Source organism: Onychostoma macrolepis, chromosome 09, assembly GCF_012432095.1.
Source record: "Onychostoma macrolepis isolate SWU-2019 chromosome 09, ASM1243209v1, whole genome shotgun sequence".
Lineage (NCBI taxonomy): Eukaryota > Metazoa > Chordata > Actinopteri > Cypriniformes > Cyprinidae > Onychostoma > Onychostoma macrolepis.
Genome location: NC_081163.1, coordinates 8,048,777 through 8,076,271, shown reverse-complemented (window position 1 = coordinate 8,076,271; position 27,495 = coordinate 8,048,777). Strand labels below are relative to the sequence as shown.

Genomic DNA, 27,495 nt, shown 5'->3' with positions numbered 1-27,495 from the left:
CAAATAAGGGCAAACAGGAAACTAGAAGGGCAGACACGTGACAATTATTTGGTCAGTTTTTTTATTTTAAGAGGAGGATTTCACTTTAGCATCTATTTGAAAGTTGTATTTTAAAATAGTGTGCCATCCAGTGGTTAAATATGACAATAGCAGTGAAAACAAGAAAAATTATCGTTTAAATGATACTTACCTCATTTTAAATTAAGAGAAAAAAAATGCCTGAACACTGAAATTACAACTCAGTTATTACAGAATTACTGCATTTACTGTCTTTTTGAAAATTGTGAACCCTTTAAACAGTTTCATCTCAAAGTTAAAACATTTGTGAAAACATCAAATATGCATCTTAGATTTTCTGAGTAGACTAACATGAATTCTGTTGTCACAAGCAAACATAACAGATTGTCTTGGAAAAGCTCTCACTACTTTCCCCATGGTACTCAATGAGGTATTTGAATGCATCCTTTTTACTCTTTTTATGGGGATGTTAGGACATTAAATGACAATGAGCACTAAAGATACTGCACACTTAAACACCAACACCAAGAAGCCACCAAAAGTAAATCAGTCAAAGCATTCCTGATTATCTTATTAAGGAGTTAATAATAAACATTTTCTCCAGATGAATGCTTCTTATGCTTCAGAAGTCCAACTGATTTTAGGAAGTAAAGAAATATGATTAGAACATGGAAATTTGAATTTTCATGTGATCCTGAATTTTCATTCTTCATTTTCAAACTAGAACCTCAAAATGTTTAAAAAAATATATCGACCTTCTGTCTTGCGATTTTTATGTTTTGAATTTATTTCCATTTTCTTCTATAAGTTTATGTTAAGAATTTATTAACACATTTACATAATTTGTAAAAACAAATAAATAAATAATAATTTAAAAAAAATCCAGACTAAAATAAACATGCTCCATTATTTTGAGCCTTTTTTGACACAGAAAGTTTTGAATTTTATACACTGAATGCCAAAAGGGAAAGCCTTTGCTTTCTAATGATGTTTCTACTCCAAATCATACTGGTAGCCTATATAATGGTCATTAAAACTTGTTTTTGAGAAAATGGCCTCTAAACATTCCAAATGAACAAAAAATATTAGAATATAATAAATAAACACAAACAAAAAAACTGAATTTAACAACAACAACAAAAAAGAGCATTTCCTATTCCTAACTATTTAACAAACTGAGTAATTACGACTTTTCAAATGCTGTTTTATGTTTATGCCTTTGGAAATGGATCTGCATCTTATTTTGCATTTTAAGCTCATTTTGACCACAAAGTATATAATAACTGTGCAAGTGTAACTGTTTATTATTATTATAATAGCCTATTCATTCATATCAGAGTGACGGTGGAAGTTCAGGAATGTTTTCATCCCTTGTTATATAGTACACACAAACAGTGCAACTTTAATTTAATAGCCTATATGTAGTTATCGTGTGACTACCTTAAAACAGATAACAGTGGCCCCGTCCCAAATGGCACACTCCATGAGCACTTATGGTCTTGTGGACTTGCATGTAGGGTGTCCCTTTCGTCATTTTAGCTTTCAAAAGGGTGCTTGCGAGCGTTCTCTTTGCAGCCACTATACGCCCTCAATGTGCACTTCTGTCGAGCCCACACTGAGGGAACTATGCGGCAGACTTCTACCTGACAGTCAAAGCAGCATTATGTCATGAAAATGTGGACTCAGAGGAAGACTGCGAGGGTTTAAGGTGCAATTTGGGACAGGGCCATTTTGAACGAATGGGTTGACTGAATGATTCAGTAAATCATATACTAAAACAGAGACTTGCTGCCACCTACTGGTGGTTTTAGTGTCATATTTATCTATGATAGGCCTAAATCTGCCAAGGTTCCAGCACAAAAACATTTTCAGCAAAATATTGTTTAATTATTGACAAAAATAACCCCATTTCAGGCCCCAGAAGGAAACATTTGTATAAGTCATAGTTCATTTAAGAAAGCTCTCTTGTTTTATTAAATAAAAATGAATTTAACAATTAGACAAATTTTGTAATCATTGTGTAAAGTTAGCTAAAGGACCCCCATCCCACTAAAGAAATACTTGACCATACCATCCCCCCTGAAATTTATTTTACAATTCAACCACTGCATATAGACATGACAAACAGACACAAATAAAGCATTGTTTAATATATAAAATACAAAAAGATTTCTCTAAAAGGTTAGGTTTAAAGGGAAAGTAAAACTTACCTTATGCTGATGATACACGGCGCAACTTTTTTTGAGCAATGTTGCTTGGGCACGTTCGCATTGAGAATTGGGTAACAAATTTCTGGATAATTCAGATCGGTCGTTGGCCCTGTGTCTCACCTGGCTGCCCGTTAATGGCAACATTGTCCAAAGTCGCCCAGCAACATTGCTCAAAAAGTTGCCCTGTGTATCATCAGCCTTAATGCAGTGGTGGAAAGAGTACCAAGACATTTTAAAAGTATTGCTACTTAAGGAATAATTTACTTGAGTACAAGTAAAAGTACTGAAAAATAATATGACTCAACTAAGAGTAAAAAAGTAGCTTGCTGAAAAACTACTCAAGTTACTGCGTTACAAAGTACTTTAGAATTATTTTTCTATTTTTACCAATGAAAATGAGACAATGTGAGCATTATGGAGCAGGGTTAACCCTAATCCTAACACCCATGTACTGTAATGTCTGTTTCACAAGTGAAACCCAGGAAATCCCTTATATGGACAAATGCATGATATCACTACAGCTGAATAACATGCAGATAGAGACACTTTGACTGATGAAACGTGGAAGACAATAAACACACAATTGCAATGCAAAGCTAATTGACATAGCTTGTATCACAGTATAGAATTTTATAAAAAAATATTTTCTGTTTCACTGTGATAAGAAGCAACATGGAACCACAGAAGCTAACTGTTTCAAACACAACTGATGATATATAGTGATTTTGGAGCAAAACATGATATTAGTCTCATACATTGTTATGTTTGAAGCTATGCAAGCAAAGCAAACATACTACCTAACCCTGTTGCCAGGAGCAACTGTTTTGTAACTAATTTTGAAAAGTACATTCACATATAAGATTATGTGGTTGTTTTTAAGAAGGACAAATGCAAAGAAAGGTTTCAAATAAAAGAAAGGATCTAAAACAGTGTGAATAGAAAGGTGTCAATAAAAAATAATATGGGGTATGGGTAAGGTTGGACATGGTTTGAATTTTATCATTTCGATTGTTGTAAATTCCTATTTTCGATTCCAATAAGGAAAAAAAAATTAAAAATCTTAAATATCATCTCATTGCAACATATTTCATAGTTAGCTGAATACTATGAATGAAAATCAACAGGCTAAAGAACACTTACAAAAGGATGTGTGTGCAGCCTGTGAAACAGCCTGTGAGTCTTCTTGACATGAATAGTTTAAAATTACATTGAAAGTGTAGTTTGTTATAATAACAAAGGTGGACTCCAGGCACATTTTCAGTAGGACAAAAAAAGAGCATTTTATTTAACATGTTAACCCACACCCAGGCTTGGAAATCCAAAAGCTATTCCAATTCTGAATAGGATGCTTGAGGCTAGGAATTGTCTACTTGTTATAAAATTAAAATTTTGATTCCTCTAATTGATTTCTTTGTGCACATTTTAATATAACTTTAAACCATTCAAGCACAAGAAGACTCATGCTCTGTTCTCTGTACTGCACACATAGGGGCGTAGCCATCGTTTCAGAAATAAGGGGGACAGAAATGTAAGAAAAAAAAAAAAACAGAAAAAAAAGAACACCTTTTGACTTTTGTCTAATTGACAGGCTTTATTTTTTCTTATGTCTTTTAATTGGCTAAAAAATCAAATACACTGCTGGTGTCAGGCTTGTGTTGTGTGTTGTTCCCCTTGTGCTCCCTTAAGCCCTTATTTGGCTCGTTTCCTCTCGTTTAGCTCTCCTCATTAGTTTATTAGTCCACAGCCATGTGTCATTAATTATCTAGTTTACTCCTCGTTTAGTTCTTGTACTTAAGCCCTGTGTTTCCTTGTTTTTAGTGTCTGGTATTGAACGTCATTCTGTGTGTCCTGTGTTCCTTTGTGTTGGAATTATTAAAGACTGTATTATTTGATGAATTCCCCGTCTCCTCGTTCTCTGCTCCAGTGGATCGTAACAGCTGGATGATAACCAATCATTTGTATTCTATATTTTTTTTTTCTGTATTTTCCTAATGACAATTTTAGGACTGGTTTATACAAACACATTGGCAGAATAGTTTCTATACTGTAATAAATGTTATGTCAATTACCACTGCATTATTCATAGTATATTACCTGGAAATGATCTGAAATAATTATTATTATTATTTTCTTAGCTACAGCGATAGCGGGATTCCTTTGTCCATATTAGGGATTTCCTGCACGTCATAAATTATTATATATTGCTTCTACTAGGCCTTTTGGACTTTCTGCATGTTCACATCGTCTCGTTTTGGAATAAATCGTCCGGTCATACATAGACTATCTTGTTTCTTCGCCCATGTGCACACATCTAGCACGCACACAAAAAAAGTGATTTTAAATGCATCTGATTGACTGTTAAATCATGGTCCATCTCTCAGCCAGATGCACGTAAAAATGATTGGTTTCTTATTTCAGTGGTGTTGTTAATGTTGAGGTTATTTTAGCCTCGTACATTTAGTTTAAAGGGGTGATTTACTGTTTTTTTTCTAGGCTTGATTGTGTTTATGGGGTGCAGTCTAACATGTGTTCATGCTTCATTTTTTTAAAAACACATTATGTTTCATATAATTTACCTTTATTCCACACAGCTCTGTCCCTTCTCTGACAAACACCTCGATTATTTCCTGTTTTTATGAAGCCCCTCCCTCAGAAATACGTGATGGGCTCTGATTGGTTAGCTGGCTCAGTGTGTTATGATTCACTAAACCGCCGAGCGTGCGTCTAAATGTCCCGCCCCTCAGCTCAGCGGCATGTGCACCGGTTGTATTGTAAACAAAGGCGTTGTCTATTATTGCTTAAAGGAACACTCCACTTTTTTTGGAAATAGGCTCATTCTCCAACTCCCCCAGAGTTAATAAGTTGAGTTTTACCGTTTTGGAATCCATTCAGCCGATCTCTGGGTCTGGCGATAGCTGGAGCCCCGAATGTTTTTTCAAGAGCCCTGAATCTTTTGGGTTTGTTACACACCGCAGTCCTACATAGCCACGCCTCCTGTGAATCACTCAGCACGTCACTCATCTCATCTCATTCACCTCAAGCATTTTTACCTAGCTGGTTACATTTTTGTAAATTACGTTTACTTATTAATGTCTTGGGCAAGCTCATGCAAACCAAATCTGCGCATGTTTAGCGCAAATATTGAACTCGAGAGACATGACATTATCGAGTATATGGCAAAAAACAAATAAAACACACCTACAGAGTGCACGCATGCGCGACTACATGATGAAGTCTGGCTAGACTAACTTCGTGCGCTTACGCATTTAAAGCTAGAGTGCCTTCTTTCACTGCATGATTCAGTCTATTAATATGCATTAAGAATGATCACATAATTAAAGATAAGGGGGCAGAAAATATATATATTTATATCATTTAATTTTGTTAATAAATATCACACGAAGAGTGCCGTTTGTTCTTAAATAAAATGAGCATGGATACAAATGTGATATTGATTTTATACAACGGTTCAATAAATAATAGGCTAATATCAAGAGACTTACGTTTTAGACACCATATTGGCTGTTTTTGCTCTATTCCGCCAGCAAAAATCATTTCAAACACAGCCACAGCACTTTGAGTCTCTGAGCAACATGTTGGTGTTTCGTTCCTGAATGAATCAACTGTTTAAATGATTCGGTTCAATCGCAGTGACTCACTTATTAACAATGATTTGCTGCCACCTCCTGGAGGTTTTAATTTCACATTTTGATTTTCCCCCCTATTTTTTCATGTTTTAAATCATTTAAAATAATAGCATTTAATATTTTATGTTTAGTATATCAAAACATTATTTATGCATTTGTAATTGCAGTTAAATGCATTCATGTCTTACATTAAACAGTGTGTAAATATATCTAAAATGTCCCTTCAGATGCAGCTTCTGTGTTGATTTCATTTGCTTGGTAACAGCCCAAATGTCTTATTATTCTTCACTGATGAAATGTAAGAATTTGACTCAAAAGATAATGGGCACTTTTAGAAAAAAAATGGCTTTTTAAAGGTGAAACTGCCCATAAAATGTAAAAATCTGTTTAAAATTATTGGAAAAGATTAATTTCTGTTAGTGTGAATTAAAAATATAAAAAATAATATTTATGTTTAATCATTTTAGACACTTGATTTTACTGAAGGCTACCAGGATAGTTGGTAATAAACTTGAGTTTATTAAATTCATAAACATAAAAAAAATATATCTTCTCTATTTCCAGTTTGTAGCGTGGATCATTCATTGCAACATTTAATCAGATTCTCATGTTTAAGAATCTGTGAAATCTTGAAAAATAATTTATGCTACTACTGCCCACTGACTTGGTTTTAAACCTATATTATTATCCAATTTATGAGCCTTAAAACATCTTAAAATGCACACATGTAAGTCAGGAAAATCTAAATTTTCTCGGGGGAGCATGCCCCCCAACCCCCCTAACAATCTCCATTTAGGGACCTCAGTATTTATAAAATACTGCATACGGCCCTATATGCCACTGCTTATCTTTTTATGCTACTCCCTTAAGAAATCTAATATAAATACAGTAAATGTTCTTCTGTTGGCCTCATGTATTCACTTCAGAATAACTGAAGCCCATATTTAAATGGGATTGTTGGAGATCCTTGATTTGCAGTTAGACCACCCCGTTATTGCATGATTCAACTTAAGCACATTTGTCAGCTAAACATTAGGATTAGTTCACCCAAATGGGCAACAACATTTGGGCTAAGCCCCGGATGTTTATAATGTCTGGCTCCGCCCCTGCTCGAGCCCCGAATGTTTTTTCAGAAGCCCCGAATCTTTTGGGCTTGTTAATCGTTTTGTCAAAAATATAGTTTTTCAACACCTATTATACAGAAATGTTTAAAACGTTTCAATGCCGCGTTCCCGCAGGATCGATAAACCGATATCAGCTGCGCTTTCTCTCTCTCTCTCCTCTCTGACAGGCAGCGAGCTCAAGTCACACACGGCAGCCCTACATAGCCACGCCTCCTGTCAATCACTCAGCACGTCACTCGTCTCATCTCATTCACCTCAAGCATTTTTAACTAGCTGGTTACTTTTTGTAAATTATGTTCATTCATTAATGTCTTGAGCAAGCTCATGCAAGCCAAATCTGCGCATGTTTAGCGCAAATACTGAACTCGAGAGACATGACATTATCTAGTACAGTGGTTCTCAACCGGGGGGCGCGAGTAGGCTACAGGATGGGAGGGAAAAAAAAAAATTGCAAATTTTTTTTATCACTAAACTACTGTCATAAAAAGTTATAGTTTTGTATATACATAACTCCTGAATAAAAATTAAAATGTGTTTGGACTGATTTAAAAAAAAAGAGTTTTGAACAAATTTGATTGGTTTGTCGTAGTGAGCGCAAATGCAGGTGATAAGCGGTTTTATTAAGCGAGTCATTGAGTCGTTCATTCAAACGATTCGTTCAAACGGCCGATTCATCAAGAATGAGACAGATGTTTGTGCATGGGTCATTGAATCTTTGACTCAACTGATTCGTTCAAAACACTGAATCATTCAAAACACGATTGAGTGTTGCTGTGAGATGCGCTATGCTGTGATCTTTTAGATTCATCGGATCTATTTTCGCTGCTAAAATAGACCAAAACAGTCATTATTTCGTCTAAAATGTAAGTGACTTAATATTATTAACTTGTTTGTTGAACTGTCATATGAAATCAGTGTCACATTTTCAATCGTGAGGTGATGGTGAATTAAGTGATGGTCAATTGTCAGCTCTCTTGGTCGTCAGGTCGTGTGATGTATGTTGCTGAACTGTATTCAAATGTTATTAATATAAAAACACCACATTTTGAAATTTAACTGCAGTATGTCAATTTAGTTTATTTGTGTGTGCTGCGCTCACAGACTTTAGAAAACGGCGCTCATTTGTTTGATTTCTCCTCGAGAAGCTGCGCAAGCCTCAAAAGTTTAAGGTCCTTGCACCCTGACTGAGTCCGAAACTGTCATACTCGTTTTTTCATATTCGTCATTTGGTGGCTCTCAATTGTCAAAAACACCCCTCAAAATATTTGCTACGGATGCGATAAATCCTGTAAATTTAGCAGTTAATAACAGAAAACGGAATGAAAATAAGTAAAAAACAAACAAAAATTACAGTGGCATTCACTAAACGCCCAGACTAAATATTTCAAGCAAAACTGAAACTAGCAGCGTGGTAGTTACAGTGCCCTGAGCAGGAGGCAACACTGGCATTTCTTCTCCTGGAAAGTGGGTTGTTGTCCCCCTCAGTACAGATCACGTTCCGGTAGAATCCCCCTCGGTCGAAATCGCAATCGCGTTATACTGTTTCAGCTATTAAAATAGTTCAGTTTTGTATGTAATGGCGAATTTTCGAAATTTCGTTTCGTTTTTTTATTAAGTTAATTTAGAAAAACGTTTGGAGCATTTTTTTGTTCGTTAGATAAGTTTATTCTTTCTTAAAGTAACAACCAAGCAGCAGCGGCAGACCAGCAGGCTGATCATAGCCATGTTTGATCAGTTTAGCCTTCTCAAATCATCATGACTTGCCTAAAATACAATCTATAGATATACTAAAACAGTTCAAGCATATAACAATGTTTAAACATTAAACCTAGATAAATGTGCGCCGCATCCAGTAGTTTGTGCGGAGAGTGGAAGCTAAAGCGCAGGACATGGAGGCGCCAGCGCAATCAATTGCATTTTTTTCAATGAAAACAACTTACGCCGTAATTTTTGCTATTAAAGGTAAGAGTAATACATCATTCGGAATTGTAAAGGCTCTACTTTTATTTGTGTGCACTCACAATATTAAAAAAAACTTTTTATAAAATAAATAAAACAATGATCCGCCGTCTGGTCTTGAACAGGAGCGCTTCTCAAAAATGAACCGAAAGTCAGCGAATACATGCCTCACATGCATGATAAATATATCTATAGAAATCTTTAAATTACCACTTAACGAAATAAATCAAATCGATAACAAAAACTCTTTCATTATAATCAGTGAAGATGCACTTCTCTCTAAAGGCGCGTCTAATGAGGAGAAGGCGAGTCAGGATCATCATCTTCATCTTTGCGACACTGACACAGAAAACACTAGTTTACTAGTAAATAATTTAAATATATCCTTATTATTTCCCCCTGACACATTCATGGTAATTACTTTTGCTGGGGCTTTGCCGCAAGCTTCAGCGTATTGCGCGTATTTGAAGCAGAACTCTTCATCTGCGCTGACGGCGCGCGCGCTGCTGCTGCTGGACTCTAAACACCGTCGAGCCGCTCTTCACAGTCACGGCACGGTCTCGTGTTGTTTCCACCAGCGCGGCAATTTTTTTCATCACTAATTGATGGATGTCTAAAATATAAAAATAAAGAGAAGCCTAAAACAGGCCCGGCCCGCATCTGAACTATGCCGTGAAAATTGGCCCGATCGAAGCCCAGGGAATGCAGGGCTCTAGCGTTCCCCTCGGTAGAAATCACGTTTCCCCCTGACATCGCATCAAATTAACTATTTTGGACCAACTGCCTCACGGGCCGGATGAAATCTCCCGGCGGGCCGGATGTGTAGTTTGCCCACCTCTGCTTTAGCTCCTGCCCTCTTTCGTCATTCTGGGCAGCATTGATGCAGGAATATCCTGAACTCTGTGACATCTTGAAGATTCTCCTTCCTTTCGCGTCGACATATTTGTGTGAGGCAGGATTCTCAAAAATGACTGCACTCAAAAGGAAATACCGCAATCGTGCACAAATCGAGGATGATTTGAGGCTATGTTTATCAAACATTGAGCCAAGAATTGAAGATCTTTGCAAGGCAAAGCAGGCTCAGGTCTCACATTAACATCACCTGCAAGCTTCTGTAAAAAATGCAGATGATGCCTACTATTAGGCCTAGTAATAATAACAATAATAAAGCATAAATTAATATCAGAGGTCTGGTGCCAATTCCCAATTATAGCAATAGCCTAGTAATGATAATAGGCCTATACTGATGATGATAATAATAATAACAACAACAACACCAACAATAAAGCATGTAACCTCATATAATTATATAGCAATAGCCTAGTAATGATGATAGGCCTACTACTACTCATAATAATAATAATAATAATGTCTGCAAGCTCACATTAGAAGTCTGGTGCTACTGCCAATTATAACAATAGCCTAGTAATGATAATAGGCCTACCTACCGCTACTGATGATAATAATAATAATAATAATGTTATTATTATTATTATTACCCCCCCAACTGCAATGAACCAGCTTTGGGGGGGCCCAGCTTGCAAAAGGTTGAGAACCTCTGATCTAGTATATGGCAAAAACCAAATAAAACACACCTACAGAGTGCACGCATGCGCGACTGCGTGATTCAGTCTATTAATATGCATTAAGAATGATCACATAATTAAAGATAAGGGGGCAGAAAATGTATATATTTATATAATTTCATTTTGTTAATAAATATCACATGAAGAGTGCTGTTTTTACTTTTAAAAAAATCAGCATGGTTACAAATGTGATATTGATTTTATATAACTGTTCAATAAATAATAGGCTAATATCAAGAGACTTACGTTTTAGACACCATATTGGCTGTTCTTGCGCTATTTCGCCAGCAAAAATAATTCCAAACACAGCCACAGCACTTTTTGAGTCTCAACGTGATGGTGTTTCGTTCCTGAATGAATCAACTGTTTAAATGATTCGGTTCAATCGCAGTGACTCACTTATTAACAGTGACTTGCTGCCACCTACTGGCGGTTTTAATTTCACATTTCGATTTTTCCCCCCTTTTTTTTCCATGTTTTAAATAATTTCAAATAATAGTATTTAACGTTTTATGTTTAATATATCAAAACATTATTTATGCATTTGTAATTGCAGTTAAATGCATTCATGTCTTGCATTAAACAGTGTGTAAATATATCTAAAATGCCACTTCAGATGCAGCTTCTGTGTTGATTTAATTTGCTTGGTAACAGCCCAAATGTCATATTCTAATTCACTCATTAAATGTAAGAATTTGACTCAAAATATAATGGACACTTTTAGAAAAAAAAAAATGCCTTCATAAAAGGTAAAAATGGCCATAAAATGTAAAAATCAGTTTAAACTTATTGGAAAAGATTAATTTCTGTTAGTGTGAATTAAAAATATAAAACATAATATTCATGTTTAATCATTTTAGACACTTGATTTTACCGAAGGCTACCAGGATAACTATAACTTGAGTTTATTAAATTCATAAACAAACAACTATATCTTCTCTATTTCCAGTTTGTAGCGTGGATCATTCATTGCAACATTTAATCTGATTCTCATGTTTAAGAATCTGTTATCTTGAAAAATAATTTATGCTACTACTGCCCACTGACTTGGTTTTAAACCTATATTATTATCCAATTCATGAGCCTTAAAACATCTTCAAATGCACACATGTAAGGCAGGAAAATCAAAATTTTCTCGGGGGAGCATGCCCCCGAACTGCCCTACCAATCTCCATTTTGGGATCTCAGTATTTATAAAAACCTGCGTACGGCCCTGTATGCCAGTGTTTATCTTGTTATGCTACTCCCTTAAGAAATCTAATATTAATACAGTAAATGTTCCTCTGTTGGCCTCATGTACCCACTTAAGAAAACTGAAGCAGATTGTTGGAGATCCTCGATTTGCAGTTAGACCACCCCATTATTGCATGATTCAACTTAAGCAAATTCGTCAGCTAAACATTAGGGTTAGTTCACCCAAATGGGCAATGGGCAACAACATTTGGGCTAAGCCCCTAATGTTTATAATGTCTGGCTCCGCTCCTGATTGGAACAGTTTGTTGGAGCTGATCTGACGATCTGAATGAGAGAGAGAGAGAGAGAGAGAGATGCAGAGCAGGGCGACTGGAGGAACAGTATTAAGAACGGCTGTTTTAGAACATTAATTTTGAAACTTGTGAATCCATTAGAATCCATACAAGACAGAATCGCAATTCATATATGAATAGATTTTTACGTGCACCCCTAGTTTTCTCTTCCTCTTCTCTAAAGCAGCGCAGCATGGCCCCGCCCCCTTCCTTACATGTTCCCGAGGGCGGGGTTTATCTGGGTCAGTGACGTATCAGACCCGGGAAGTAGTTCGTTGTAGTCCCTTACCAGCCGTTTTTGTAGGCATTAAACTTCCAGAATTTTAAAAGATGATATCTCTGTTTGCATTGAACTTTCAGCGCTGCAACTTTGCAGATGTTGTTTATGCTCAAACAGCAACATTACACACTAACGTTAAAAAAGGGAAATTGCAATAAACCACCCCTTTAACTGCACTGTTAAAGAGGGCGATTTTTACCATTCAACTGAGCTGTGTGCATGTGTTTTAGACACTTACATTTTTCTTGCTCCATCCATGCAATAACTGGGTTTCTATCAACCGAGTTTTCTATTTACTTATACTGCTGTGTGCTCTGGTAATATCAATGATATGACCGATTTCAGGAGCTGACAAAATTACGATTTAAAATCCACTGTAGCATAGCTCACATCAACTAAAATACTGAAATGACGCTGATTCAAAACGACAACGTCGGTGATTGACAGTCAAAGCAAAGCGTGGATTGAATGCCTCGCCCCCGCAGCTGTACTGGAACTTTTGATTGGTTTTGCACCCGAGCCAGACCTGCGTGTTATTGCCTGAAGCACAGGGCTCCACCTCAGAAGTTTGAAAGGTACCCGTCAAACGCCGGCTCGCCCTGTGTATCCATAGGCGCCTTCTTTGGCTGTTTTTTTTTTTTTTTTGGTACTTTGTACTTTTGGTGAAAAATAAATGTAGCGAAGATGAATACTTTAGATTTATTCTACTCAAGTAAAAGTAAAAGTACCACATTTTAATTATACTCAAGAAAGTAGAAAAAATGTACTCAAGTACTGTAACGAAAGTATTTGTAATTAGTTACTTTCCACCTCTGTCTTAATGTCAAGATCCCACAAAGGGGAAGGGTCTGAGGACCTGACCTGTGCTGAACCATATATGGACAGAACCAACAAAGGACATAAAATGGGAAACACATTCATCTCTTCTATAACCGTTTATTCACTTGTTAACTGTTTATAATAACCGTTTATTCACTTTTTAATCGCATGGCCCTGTTAGCCACTGTTAGTAGATGACATAAAACCTCATACAACGAACATTTGGAAGTCTGTTTCCCTGTTTTACTAAAAAAAAAAAAAAAAAAAAAAAGTTACTGTTGTTTAACCAAGGTGACCACAATTTAACCATGGTTTTGCTACACTAACCAGAATTTTAACCATGGTATTTGTAGTAAAACTGTTATACAAATGATAATCAATGTCAAAAAAAAAAGAAAAAATGGGAAGCTCTGACACTTTTACTATATTAAACCTATGGTTAATTTTCAGAAGGGCTACTGCAATACAATTAATCACTGAAAAATGTACCTTAAATTCTGTGCCCAAATGACAATTTTCTTCAGAACCCATTATATATCAACTTATTACTACTACTACTAATAACAATAATAACAAAGTCTTATTCAGTAATGTTGTGAAATCCGCACTCATTTTATTTTTGTCTATTAATGCATGATCAGAATACATATCGGTTATGTACTACAGAAAAGGAAAAAACTAAAAGTTGATTAAATTTGCATTCAGTAATACTTTGTTTCTGTTGAGCCAATATGGTAGTTGTCTTAGACTTAAAGACACCTGGGGCCTGTACCATGATAGTGGCTGAACAAACTCAGGGTTACAGGATTAGTTTTGAGTTGACAAAACCAAACCAGTCGAACCCGGCTTTGTTGATACCATTAAGCTGATCATCAACTTTCTCTGTCAACTCAGGCTTGATCCTGAGTTTATGGAGCGTGTGCACATGAATGTGTGACATCAGTAATGAGCAGCCAATCACATACCTTGAAACTGTGATTCACTTTTCGTGAGAGAGTCAGTGCAACTCACTACCAAAGATTAAAATATTGAACAATATCAAGAATTTAAACACATTTACACAGCAAGATGAAACGATCTATCCATGAAAGAGGAAAACTTAAGGAAAACATCTTACCAGTGCAAGTAAAAGTTGTAAAGTTAGTTTATAGAGTTGATCATATTTAAAAACACTTAAAAATCGAAACTCATATGTAGTCATTTTTACAGCTATTGATTCTAAAACTTATTTATATTGCATATTATCTATATGTTTATATTAATTTAAAATAAAAGCTTAATAATTATTATTAAACTAAGATGGCTTGTGTAATGGATTAAGGGTATAATAATTATACCTGGCTAACCATCTAAACTGGCTTCATGGTACAGGTGGATATAGCATTAGGCAGAAATAATGTTTTGATTATCGAAGCTATCGTAGAAATGCTCTGGCCAGTTAGCTATTATTCAGTGAATCCAATCTTTCTCCTTACCCTCTTTAATTCACATCCTCACTCTCCTAAGCTTAAAGTGTGCAATTACAAATCATCTAGGCCCTGATTGTGTCAGGCATTATTGATTACCTGAGGAATAAATCTATTCCCTACATATACACATTCTCACTTGTTCGAGTCTGATCTGTGTCATGTCTCAATCCTATACCACCTCTCTCAAAACAATTTTCCTGTCTATATTCCACATTCTTATTAAAATAAAGTAGCCTGACTACGTCAGACTTCGTACTTCCGCTCAATTTCATTTAGCTTCTGTACTCAGTCTGATATAGCAGACCATCTCCCAGTTTATCTCCAGCTCTGCAGCAGCCGGCGGGCTGAGAGCCTTGACGTAGACGCTAAGCGCCGAATTTAAGATTGTAGTTTAGGTGAGGGAAATCTAAAACGACAGCGGACATGGAGACACGGGATGCTATTCGCTCTGTTGTGGAGAATATTCCCGGGATTTGCCAACTGAAGCCCGAACAAGAAGAGTGTTTGGTTCACATTTTGAATGGAGGTGATATTGTGGCCCTACTCCCGACAGGTTTTGAGAAAAGTTTAATTTATCAACTGTTACCGATCGTCAGCAAGAAACTGGGGAGGCCAAAGTCCAGCAAGGCGATAATTGTGGATGCGTATATTTACTTCATAATCTGCAAAAGTCGATTTACTTCATAATCTGCAAAAGTCGTTCACAGCCATCTGCACGTCGGTATTTCGCTCAATGGTTTTGTTTTCGCCGTATACCTGTGTTTACAGCGGAGGTTCTAGGCGGCCGAGGCGGTGAATAACCTACGTCATAACCAACCGTTATGTGATTGGCTTACGGGTACACCAATGATTTTAAACTTCAGACAAGCGCCCGCCCACGAGAAAGTAAACGCTTGTCAATTATGCCCTTCCAGACTCTGTCTACGAAGCAAAGCGAAGTAGCAGAGTTTGGTATTACCAGGCTAAAGACAAGTAGACTGAAAATAATAATTGTGCCTTAGTTAAATGCCACATGATGAAACCACTGAAGAAAGACAAGACAAAATGTAGTGCTGAGAACATGCTTTATTGAATCATTAATACTCAAGGAGGTTGCATATATAGATAATACTACAATTCTACATAAAATCAAACCAAAGTGCAGGGCATTTAGATACTAAACCATTTCTTTCCCATTGCACAGCAGGTGGTGTTGCTGCGGCACACTTTCTTGATGTTTGCCCAACAACTGACAAGGTGAATTCTAAAACTAACACACAAACACACAATGCTTCAAAGCAATCCTCCAAGAGGAGGCTCTGCTTCTGCAAGGAAGTACAAGAAATACTTTCCTTATTGGCCAGGAGATGTTAATTTCGAAAGTTTATTCAAGCAGTCCCTTGCCAGAAACAGAGCACATTAAACATTTTTGCTCATAAAGTGCAGGCCGCTCGCACCTTGAGCATGTCAATAAAATGGTGGTATGACATAGTCAGTATGAACACAAGGCCTAGTCGCCCTGCTTACATGAGGGTAAAATGCAAACAGCACTCAAGGCCTTACTTTCAAGTAGCAATGCATAAAAGTATGGTTATAATATCACTGCATGTGGAAACATGCAGGTATAACTTAGTCTCTCAGATTTAATGTAACATCAACAGGGAGCCTCTCTACCTGTTGAGGCAATCTTAAGACTTCAACTTATTGTTGAGGCACAGAGTTTAGTTTCAGGTCTATCAAGGTATTCGTTCCATGTGAAACTTTCTCCTGATAAACATTTAGTTCCATTTGTTTCAGTTAATATTGTTATAAATAACAATTCATACATTTTCCATAACCGTTAAATTCGGCTATATACATTATGTACATGTCACAGAAAAATGGATCAAAAATCCTAAGTCATAATTATCCAATATGGCATATTTTATAATAACTTTAGACTTTAGTCTAGTTTGGCATAAATTAATGTCATGTTTGATATAAAAATAGTTTATATTTACAGGAACAGATATCCAGGTACTTATCATGATTTTTTTCCGCTCATTTAACAAACACAAAGTCGCTTAATAAAGGAAGGGGTGGGGGTAGAAATTATGGCTTTACTTTGATCGAATGCTGATGGTAACAGTTGCGATGTCAGATCCATGCTCATTGGAAAGTTTGAGTGTGTATGCCCCAGCATCACTCTCTTTCACACCAGTGATGATGAGTGTGGTTAGATCCTCTGTGGTCTCAATATGGAACCTACTGCTTTCTTCCTCACCAGGCAGTTTCTTTCCACCACGTGACCACTCAATACGAGGAGCTGGCTCTCCAGAGAAAGCACAGGTCACTGTAAGAACCTTTCCAGTTTCAATGCTGATATCTTCAGGAAGAGCTTCAATTCTTGGAGCCAAGCCTATGAAATATAAATCAATTTAATCAATGATATTCATCCATATTACAACATTATTTAAAAAATTGGCATGCATGATTGGTTTTAATAAAATTGATCCTTACCTTGAGCACTGTGGAGGGCTGCTCTAACTGAAGATTCTTCAACATGTGAATGACTTGACATTATACTGCTTGAGCTCATTGCATATACTGACTCCGATGTCATAGAGGACATGCTAGACATTGACATAGTTTCAAATTTCATCTCAGCCATTGAAGAACTGCTGAAGGATGCCTCTTGCATTGTGCTCTCCGTGTGGATGGATTTAGAAGAAAAACTTTCATGCATACTGCTAACAGCTGCACTTTCCCTCTTAAGAACCATTTCACTTCCCCCACGTATTTGGGATGACATGGATTCTGGGAAAGAAAAAAAAATAAAGCTTTTGACATAAAACACTGGCACTGAGAAGAATGGGCATCAAGATTTTAAATGCATGAGAATTTAATATAATTTATGTAAAAGGAAATGTACCTTGAACTGTCTTTTGTGTAGCCACGAATGCGGTTACTTTTGTGTAGATTGCTTGAAACACTTGACCAACAAAAGAGAATGAAGTTCTTGACACTGCTCCTCCTTCACTTATGATTTCACAGGAGTACTCCCCTTGGTCGCTCTCTGAGACATCAGATATATAAAGACAACAAGTTCCATCTGTAGATGAATGAATCTGGTAGCGACTACTTTGACTCAGTTTTCTGCTATCCTTGTACCACACAACTTCTCTTACTGAGCTCTCAGCAACAAAGATCATCTTAATTTTGTCTTCATAAGCTTCAGCTTTGAGTTGCTGAATGATCTTTAGTGGTGCTTCCTTTGAGGGTGTTGGGGATTTCACTGCAAGTGGAGATTTAACTCTTTTAGGTGACATGATTGGCTCAGGAGATTTGACTCTTGGTGGGGATTTGGCTCTCTGAGGTTCAGGAGACTTAAGTCCTGTAGGGGATTTAACTCTCAGAGGGGATGCAGCTGGCTCAGGAGACTTAATTGGAGGTGGGGATTTTACCCTGGGAGGTGAAGCTATAGGCTCAGGAGACTTCAGTGCTGTTGGAGACTTCACTCTTTGAGGGGTGGTTGGTTCAGGAGTCTTAATAGGAGGTGGAGACTTTACCCTCTGAAGAGAGGCAGCTGGCTCTGGTGACTTCACTTTGAATGAGGATTTAACACCCTCTGGAGATTTAATTCGAAGTTCAGGAGACTTGACACGAGTGGGTTCTGGTGATTTAATTTGGGGTTCTGGAGACTTTACTGAGGGAACAGGAGACTTTACCGAGGGAACAGGAGACTTTACCGAAGGCTCTGGAGACTTTACCGATGGCACTGGGGATTTCACAGAGGGCTCTGGGGACTTTACCGATGGCACTGGGGATTTCACAGAGGGCTCTGGGGACTTTACAGATGGCACTGGGGATTTCACAGAGGGCTCTGGGGACTTTACCGATGGCACTGGGGATTTCACAGAGGGCTCTGGGGACTTTACTGATGGCACTGGAGATGCAACTGATGGCTCTGGAGATTTAACTGATGGCACTGGAGATATCACTGAGGGTTCTGGTGGCTTCACTTGTGTAGGTGTAACTTCTTCTTTAATTATTTGTTTATGAATATTTAAGGTAAACCTTGCCTCTTGCTTTCCTTCCGAATTTTCTACAACTACAGTGTAACTACCTTCATCTGAATGCTCAACTGACGAAATTTCAAATATAGACTTATACTGTGTTGTAGATACATGAATACGGTGTGAAGAGATAATTGTTCTTCCCTCATGCATCCACGTGACACTTGGTGCTGGCTCTCCATCAATATCACAGACAAATCGTGCAGAGTCACCCTCAGATACAGTCAGAGACTGTGGTTTTGTGAGTATTTTGGCTGTAAGAGTCGCTTTAACTTTCTTTACTGATACTTCAGATGTTGTTTCTAATTCTTTTAACTTTGATTCAGATGACACAAGTTTTTCAGTTGTTGTATGTCTTTCAGAGGATGAATATGAAGCTGATGACAAGTATTCAGTGGATGCATATCTAATTGGAGATGATGCAAGCTTCTGCGATTCATACTTTTCAAATGCAGAAACTTCACGTCTCTCTGTCAATTTCGTTTTGGTTTCTTTTATCTCCAAGTGAGTTCTTGAGGCAGAGGAAGCTCTGATTGTTGTTGAATGATAATAATCAGTTTTCGTTATATCAGGTACAAATGGCGTTGGAGCCTCTTCATCTCGACGTCTTGAAGAGTATGTAGTAAATGCTCCACCTGAAACATCAAGAGTTCCATAGTCTGATGCTTCACCCTTTGAATTTGTGCAGACAACACGGTATGTGCCACTGTCCTCTTCCTGACAGTCATTAATTTGAAGAGACAAGACTCCACTCATATTTGTGAACTGGTATTTGCTGCTCTCTTGTATTTGTTGCCCATTATGGAACCAATGGATATCAGCATCTGGCTTTGATTGAACATTCAAAGTGAATTTAGTGTTTTGTCCACATGGTACACGGTGAGAACGCATTCTTACTGTTATGCGTGGAGCATGGTCAAGACTGAAGGGTTGCTGTGTCACAACCTGGTACGTGCGCTCAGATTTGAGAGCTGCTTTTCTTGCTTCATATCTAGACATGATGTCAAATCTTGCAGACCTTTCAAATCTAGAGGAAGATCTGGAAGATCGTCTCTCAGTTGACACAGGACTTGGTGATCGAGGGCGTGTCCTCTCAGGGGTTGGTGATCTTCTTTCAATAATTTCAACTCCAGCCTCTGTTGAGATGCGTGCACGAGGTTGTCTGATGAGTTCAGATACAGGGCGCATCAGTTCAATGTATGTTGGAGACAATGATCTCCTCCTCCTCATGAAATGTGAAATTGGAGGAGGAGAGCCACGAGCTTTCTCAGTTGTTGTTACATGTCTTGTCTCTTCTACGTGTCTCACTTCAGCTTTGTGAACAGGTCTTGGTGAGACATGACGCAGTGAAGACAGCTCAAAGCGGACAGGGCTTCTACTCGGCGGGGAGGCAGAGAAGCCAAGTTCTAGCTCTTCTTCAAGCTCTTGCCTTTCTTTTTCAGTTCTCTTTAGTGTCAGATAGTCCTCACCATCGAGGAGCTCCTCATCTGAAAGATCTCCTAGAGAGCGTCTTCTCAGTCTGAATGATACCTCTGACTCAGGAGATGGTGATCTTCTTGCTGGTCGAACAGTCTCTAAATCATCTTGTGTAAGTTTTGGAATGCGCCACTTTGGTCTGTACTGATCAGTTATTCTAGGCAATGGCATGACATAAAATTGCTCCCATCTAGAAAGACGAATACGCCTTTGTCTCCTCTGAACAATTCTTTCCATTCTCTCGGGAATCTCATACTGGTCACGTAGTTTCCTGTACCATTTCATGTCAGATAGGGGCACAAAGTGTTTGATCAACTTATCTTCACTGAGAACAGTTGGATCATGTGCACGAGAATCAGGGATTTCGTAAGGCATACGTATCTTCTTCTCTTCCTCTTTTATTTTCTTTATTTCTTGATCCTCTTTATCAGAGATGTCAAACTCACCCTGCACATTTTTGGTGCTGACTGCAGGTTTATATAACTCTGCAGCTTCCTTCAAAGCTTCCTGTGCCACAGGGTTAAGTGTAACAACCTCTGCTGTTGAGAACTGTTGTGCCATTTTCAGTGTCTTTTCTATTTGGTTCCTTACATACTTTTGCCTCTCTTCCTCACTCTTGAACTCCCTCCTTGTGTATGTCAGGCGTTCAACTTTGAGAGTAGCTTGACAACTTGCTGATCCAGCTGTATTTGTTGCAGAGACTCTGTATGTACCTGAATCCTCTATGAGGGTTTCTCTTATATGAAGAACATGATGTTCTACATCCTCTTGAACAACTTCAACTTGTGGTCTGAACTCAAGGGGTTTACCATTTTTCTCCCATTTCAGAGTTGGTGCTGGGGTTCCTGATACTCTTAAGTCAAAGCGGACGCTTTGACCCTCAACACACTCAATATTAGCTAAGAGACGTTTGAACATTGGTCTCATAGTGTCCTCAGGAACAACATGTGGTGTTACAGTGAGACGGGCCTTGCAACTGTCCTCACCAAACTTGTTGTTTGCTACAACAGTGTATTCAGCATCATCACTGAGGTCAACATTGTGTATCATGAGTTGATAAAGACCCTTGTCACTTGTGAATGTGTATTTTTTAGGATCTGGTTTGATTCTGTGCCCGGCCTTTAACCATGTAACACTTGGCTCTGGATGGACTGTAATAGTTACACCAAAGCGCACATCTTCACCAATGTATGCTGCACGGTTGTACAATGGCAAAGTAAACTCTGGTGGCCTCTGCAAAATTTTAGTTTTGTCAATTCTACGCCTTGGTTTCTTGAGTGAGCGTCCCAGATAGTATTCTCTGTAAGATCTGACAGTCTCAACAAACAACTCAGCATATGCATTGTCCTCTCTGTCTTCACTGACAACTTTGCATCTATATAATCCATCGTCACATTCTTCAATGTCCTTAACATAGATGCTAGCAACTCCATTAGCATAACTGATTTCATATTTGTGACTTGCAGTCAGTTTACGTGAACCAAAGTACCAGGTCACTTCAGTGTTTCTGTCATAGTTCTCAATGCAGCACATAAACCTGACATGTCCTCCCTCTTCAGCAGAGCCATGCATGACAGGACCTGCTCTCAAGCCTTGTTCAGGATGCCCAACTTTCACTCTGCCAATGGAAACATTTCTCTGGTTTCTGTAGCCACCACCATAGGCAATACGCGCTGCTGAAATAACAGCGCTCCATTCCTTTTTCACCAGTGATTGATAGTATCTTCTGTGTCTCAAAGTCTTGATGACCTTTGAACTAACATGTTCCAATTTCATCTTGAGCCAAGGGTGCTCCAAAGCTTCAGAGGCAGTCATACGTAGCTTGCGATCTTTAGTCAACAGTCTGTCGACAAAGTCCATACCCTCAAGGCTGGTTTCTTTAAAGGCTTCACTGTCAAACACATACTCTGCATTTGAAATGTGCTCAACCATTTTCTGGTGTGATTCAGCAGCAAATGGATTAAGTCCACCAAGTAGGACATATGCAAGAACACCTGCAGACCACATGTCAGTGGCAGTGGTGACAAAATCACTATTGTGGATTTCAGGCGCACAGTACTCAGGGGCAGTGAACTGAATCCTGATGTTTTCTCCAGGTGTAAGCAACCTAGCTTGTCCCATTTCAGTGATCTTGATTGTATGGCTCTTCCTTGTAGAATAAACAATGTTATCAGGTCTGATATCAAAGTGACAGTAGTTGTGACTGTGCAAGAACTTCAAGGCTCCACACACTTGTCTCATATACCGAACAATTTCTTGCTCTGTGAGGTCAAAGCTTGTACCAAGACGCTCAAAGATATCCATACCAGATAAGAATTCATAGATAAGGATGTATTCTTCTAAGCTATCAAAGGATTCGTGAAGATAAACAATGTTTTTATGTCTTGCAATATTGAGTGTCTCAATTTCTCTTGCAACCAGCTCTCGATCAGCACCTTTAACTTTGATGAATTTTGCCAAGAATGTCTTCTTGGAGCTAATTTCTATACAGCGATGTACAATGCCAAACTGTCCATTGCGTGCAAGTTCCTCAGAGATTGTGTACAGAGATGGCAGATGCTTGACTTTTGAATGCGGTGCCTCCTCCTTTGTAATCTCTCTTGTTTCATCCACTTCCTCATCATAGTTTCGAATTGCTAACTTGTCTTCTTTTGTTGTCACAGGATCAGTTGGCACAGATGGAGCACTCAAGCCAAATTGGTTTTCTGCAATCACACGGAACTGATATTTTGTTTTGCCAAAAAGACTCATCACGGTATATTGGGGCTCAGATGTCTGAGCAACACGAATCCATCTGTCTCCAGTGGTAGGGCACTTTTCTATAATGTAATTGATGATTTCACTTCCACCATCATTTCCAGGACTCCAAGTGAGGGTGAGCGTATCTCTGGCAATATCACTGACTTTAACATCTTTTGGTGGGTCAGGGACATCAGCAACAGCAAGTTCAACTGTCTGTTTATCCACACCAAATCGATTTTTGGCACAAATGATGTAATAGCCAGAATCCTTCCTTTGTACTCCCCTTAGGAACACCAGGGAGGTGAATGATCTTGTAATAATTACTTGATGATAAGCTGTATTATTAATCATTTCTTGTCCCTTTTGCCATGTCACAACAGGATCAGGTTTGCCACTAATTGGAATCTTAATGGTAACCACTTCACCACGAATGGCATGAACAGCTCCCATGCCTTGAAGATGTAATGGCAAATAAATCTTGGCAGGAACTAGGGAAAAAAAAAAACAATCATAAAACAAAAGAGAAATGAAATAAGCAGTGCTGCAGGATTATAAAAGTATAAAGATATTGGTTTTAGAAAAGTAGTCAGGTTGAATAAACTATGTTAAAAACAAACAATTAGAAATACTTACCCTCAACCTCTAGGTTCATACTTTTGGAGATTGATCCAAGCTGATTAGTAGCTCTAATTTGGTAAACAGCTGCATCATTCTCATCAGCATTGGTGATAACAAGTTGGAAGTAACCTCCCTTGAATTCTTGGATCTTTATTTTCTCTCCATCAGGTAAAATTTCTTTGCCATTCTTGTACCATTTAACCACTGGCTTGGGATGTCCTATAACCTTTGTGACAAAGGTTGCAGTTGCCCTGTATTTGACACACATGTCTCTCAATTCTTCCTTGAAGAATGGGGCACGAAGAGCTGTGTCTGATTTTGGAATGACTGGTTCTGAAATCTCACTCCAGTCACTCTCTCCACCTATATTTTCACATTTGACACGGAATTCATATTCAAAACCTTCAAGAAGGCCTTTAACAGTGTAAGACGTCTCATGGATTTCTTTTGTAGAAACTACAATCCATTTGTTCTGTTTCTTCTCTCTTTTTTCAAGGTAATAGTTCTTAATTTTGGCACCTCCATCACTTGTTGGTGGTTTCCAAGAAACAACACATGAATCCTTTGTTACAGAAGAAACAAATGGCTGTTGTGGGACTCCAGGTTTCTCTGTTTTAGGATTTAAAGAGAAAAAAATGTAATAGATTAATGAAAAAAAAATAAAAAAAATAATAATAATTAGACTGTTTAATAGCACTAATCCATGAAACTTACCAAATGGACTCTTGATAATGACAACAGATGGAATCTCAAGAGGTTCGCTTATTCCATACTGATTCTGCGCCGAAACCCGGAAGTAATATCCAGCACTCTCAATAAGGTTTGGAACACGGCATGTGGTTCCTGAGACAGCTGATGATACAAGATGCCATTGTTCACCTTCTTTTGCTTCATGTTTCTCTACAATGTAATTTGTGATCATTGATCCACCATCATCCTTGGGTGGTTTCCAGCTAATGATCACAGAACTCTTCAAGAGAGCATCAACAACAATTGGTCCTTCAGGCATGAGAGGTTTATCTGAAAAGACAGGGACAGTATTTGTTACATTTGCTAACATTTTTATGGAAAAATGTCTATTGCCAGCAAAGTATTTATCTTTGATTAAAGATAGGCTTCAATTTACCTTGGATTTCAACACGGAGGACAGTATCCACTGTGCCAAATTTGTTGCTCATTTGCACCTTATATCTTCCAGCATTTGTCTTACGCTGGACATTTCTGATAACTAAGTGAGTGTAACTTTCTGTGTTTTCAATTATAACATTCTCAGATGGATTGAGAGGCTTCTTGCCATAGAACCACATGATTTGTGGAATAGGGCGACCGATGTAGACGACATGGAGACGTAGGCTTGTTCCACAACCTGCATAATATTTCTCCTTCAGTGGGAATCCAGGATGGAATTGTGGTGCAGCCTGCAACAGGAGCTTGCCACTGGTCTCAGTTTCACCTGCCTCATTGATAGCTCCGCATGTGTACAAGCCTTCATCTTCTTGTTCATCTGTCAATACTGTTAGAGAGTGATTTCGTCCATCAGAGCTCATCTTGTATTTTCGGCTCTGGATCAACTCCTTTCCATATCTATACCATTTGATTTCAGGAAGAGGTCTTCCAATAATTTGGCATGCCATTGTTCCATATTCTCCTAGTTTAGTGGTAGTATCTTTGATTTCCTCTTTCAGACATGGAGCCTCTCCAACTAGAAGATAAATGAAACATGTTAGTCACTTACTTTGTGAATGTTGGTTTCAGAAAAAAATTAAGTAATATTTCATTAACTTACCACTCAGTTTGGTTTTAATGCCCATTGCTGTTCTTCGTGGTCTACTCAGTCCAGTTTCATTTTCAGCAAACACTCTGAACTCGTACTCAGTAGCTTCCATGAGTCCACCCATAGTAAACTGTCTGTCCTTAGAACGCTCTTTGTTGCATTTCTTCCAGGCACTTTCACCTGCTTGCCTGTATTCAATCCAGTACCCAAGAATCTCTTTTCCACCATCAGATTCAGGACGTAACCAGTGAATGGTTATACAGTCCTTGGTTATAGAGATGATGTCAATCTCACCGGGTTGGCCTGGTTTATCTGTTGATCACAGAGAATAGATTAAGCATGAAAAAGTACTTTATTTACTTAAGGCAAATTATCAACTTGTTTGGAAGGGAGAGGGGGAGGGTTACATACCAAATGGATCTTTGCACACAACTGACTCGGATACAGGTCCAGGCTCACTTTGACCAATATCATTTTGAGCAATCACACGGAACTGGTACTCTGCATCAGGGATGAGACCAGTGAGAGTATACATTGTTGTTGTGATATGAGTCTTGTTATGACGCACCCACTTCTCAGTGGAAACCTCTTTTCTCTCAACATAGTATCCAGTTACACGAGATCCACCATCATCCTTTGGTCTTGACCAGGACAGGCCAACTGTGGTCTTTGTAACATCCATGATTTCTGGAGGGAAACTAGGAGGTTCTGGTGGACCTTTATGCAACAAACAAAAAAAACCCACAACAATTATTGTTATTTACAATCATTTAAAAGGAGTTATTAAGAAAGATGTTAAAAATAGCTATGATAAATATGCTTACAAAGAGGAGTCTTTGGAGTAACAGATTCATCCGATTTCAGGGATTTGCTTATGCCAAATTGGTTCTCTGCTGTAATCTTGAAGTGATATTCAACATTCTCCTTCAGTCCCTTGACCACAAGTGATGTATCAACCACACGCGAGTCAACAGTGTACCAAGCTGCTTTTGGCACCTCTCGCCGTTCCACAAGATAACCAAAGATATCAGAGCCTCCATCATCTGAGGGTGGTCTCCAGCTCACTCTGACTGAACGTGCCTGAATATCATCAAATTCAAGAGGACCCTCAGGTGGATCTGGGCGCCCAATAACTTTGACCTTGATATAGGCAGCCTTCTTTCCACATTTGTTTTCCAACACAAGGTCATAGGTACCCGTGTCATCTCTGTGGGCTTCCTTAATCACAAGCTCAGTACGTTCTTCACTGGTTGCAATCATAGCTCTGTGAGAAATGTCACGACCTTCCTTTGTCCACTTGCATGTTGGGAGGGGTTTACCCTTGATGGGCACAGATAGCCTGATGACACCACCTTGTCTGACAACATAGTCTTCCTGGTAGATTTTATCCAGCTCAAAATCAGGATAATCTGAAAGCAAAATATTTACAAAACAAATATGTACTTACTTATACATACATGACAGAATGAAACATATATTATTATTCTCATTATTATTTCATCTTACCAAGCATTTCTGTAACTTTGACCACCCCTGGAATCTCAGCTGGTTCTCCAGCTCCACCAGCATTACATGCCATCACACGGAACTTGTATTCAGCTCCCTGAGGCATGTGTGTCAAAGTGTATTCACAAATCTTTGTTGGTGTTGTGTTGCATTTTGTCCATTCAACCTGGTCAACCTTCTGCATCTCAATTAGATAGCCAGTTATAGCAGCACCTCCCTCTTCCTCCGGAGGACACCAAGCAAGTGAAACTGATGTTCTTGTGGCATCTGTGACTCTTGGGTTCAGTGGAATACCAGGAGGCTCTGTTTAAGAGAAAAGATTGAACACAATAGTCATGTTTGTTCTACTGACAACTCAATTTACTTGTATATGTCCTTCATACATACCGATAGGATCCATTGCAATAGTTGGTTTAGAGTTTGCACTTGGTTTTCCAGAGCCTCTAGAGTTGATAGCTGTAACTCTATATTCATATTCAAGACCCTCGATAAGTCCTGTTGCTCTGTATCTTGTCATGGTCACTGGATTCTTATTGATACGAATCCATCTGTCGGATCCCGCCTCTTTTCGCTCAATAATGTAGCCAGCAATAGTAGAACCACCATTATCCTCGGGTGGTGTCCAAGTAAGAGTCATGCCATCATGAGACACATCAAGTATTTCAGGTGTGCTGGGTGCTCCAGGTACAGCTAGAAAAAAAGACAAC

At 38.3% G+C, this 27,495-nt stretch overlaps 1 protein-coding gene across 27 annotated transcripts in view; it reads right to left on the bottom strand.

Moving 5' to 3' along the window:
* Positions 1–15,685: 15,685 nt before the first annotated feature.
* ttn.2 (titin, tandem duplicate 2) overlaps positions 15,686–27,495 on the bottom strand; it is a 163,328-nt gene continuing 151,518 nt past the window's right edge. For all 27 annotated transcript variants that reach the window (XM_058786692.1, XM_058786704.1, XM_058786696.1 and 24 more), the window contains 11 exons: positions 27,176–27,478; positions 26,789–27,091; positions 26,107–26,691; positions 25,694–25,999; positions 25,295–25,594; positions 24,635–25,210; positions 24,223–24,528; positions 23,524–24,117; positions 17,529–23,378; positions 17,117–17,413; positions 15,686–17,015 (listed from right to left, as the gene is read on the bottom strand). In XM_058786692.1, the coding sequence (XP_058642675.1) occupies positions 16,717–17,015; positions 17,117–17,413; positions 17,529–23,378; positions 23,524–24,117; positions 24,223–24,528; positions 24,635–25,210; positions 25,295–25,594; positions 25,694–25,999; positions 26,107–26,691; positions 26,789–27,091; positions 27,176–27,478 (9,719 nt within the window). In that variant the 3' untranslated portion in view covers positions 15,686–16,716. The remainder of the gene's footprint in view (positions 17,016–17,116; positions 17,414–17,528; positions 23,379–23,523; positions 24,118–24,222; positions 24,529–24,634; positions 25,211–25,294; positions 25,595–25,693; positions 26,000–26,106; positions 26,692–26,788; positions 27,092–27,175; positions 27,479–27,495) is intronic.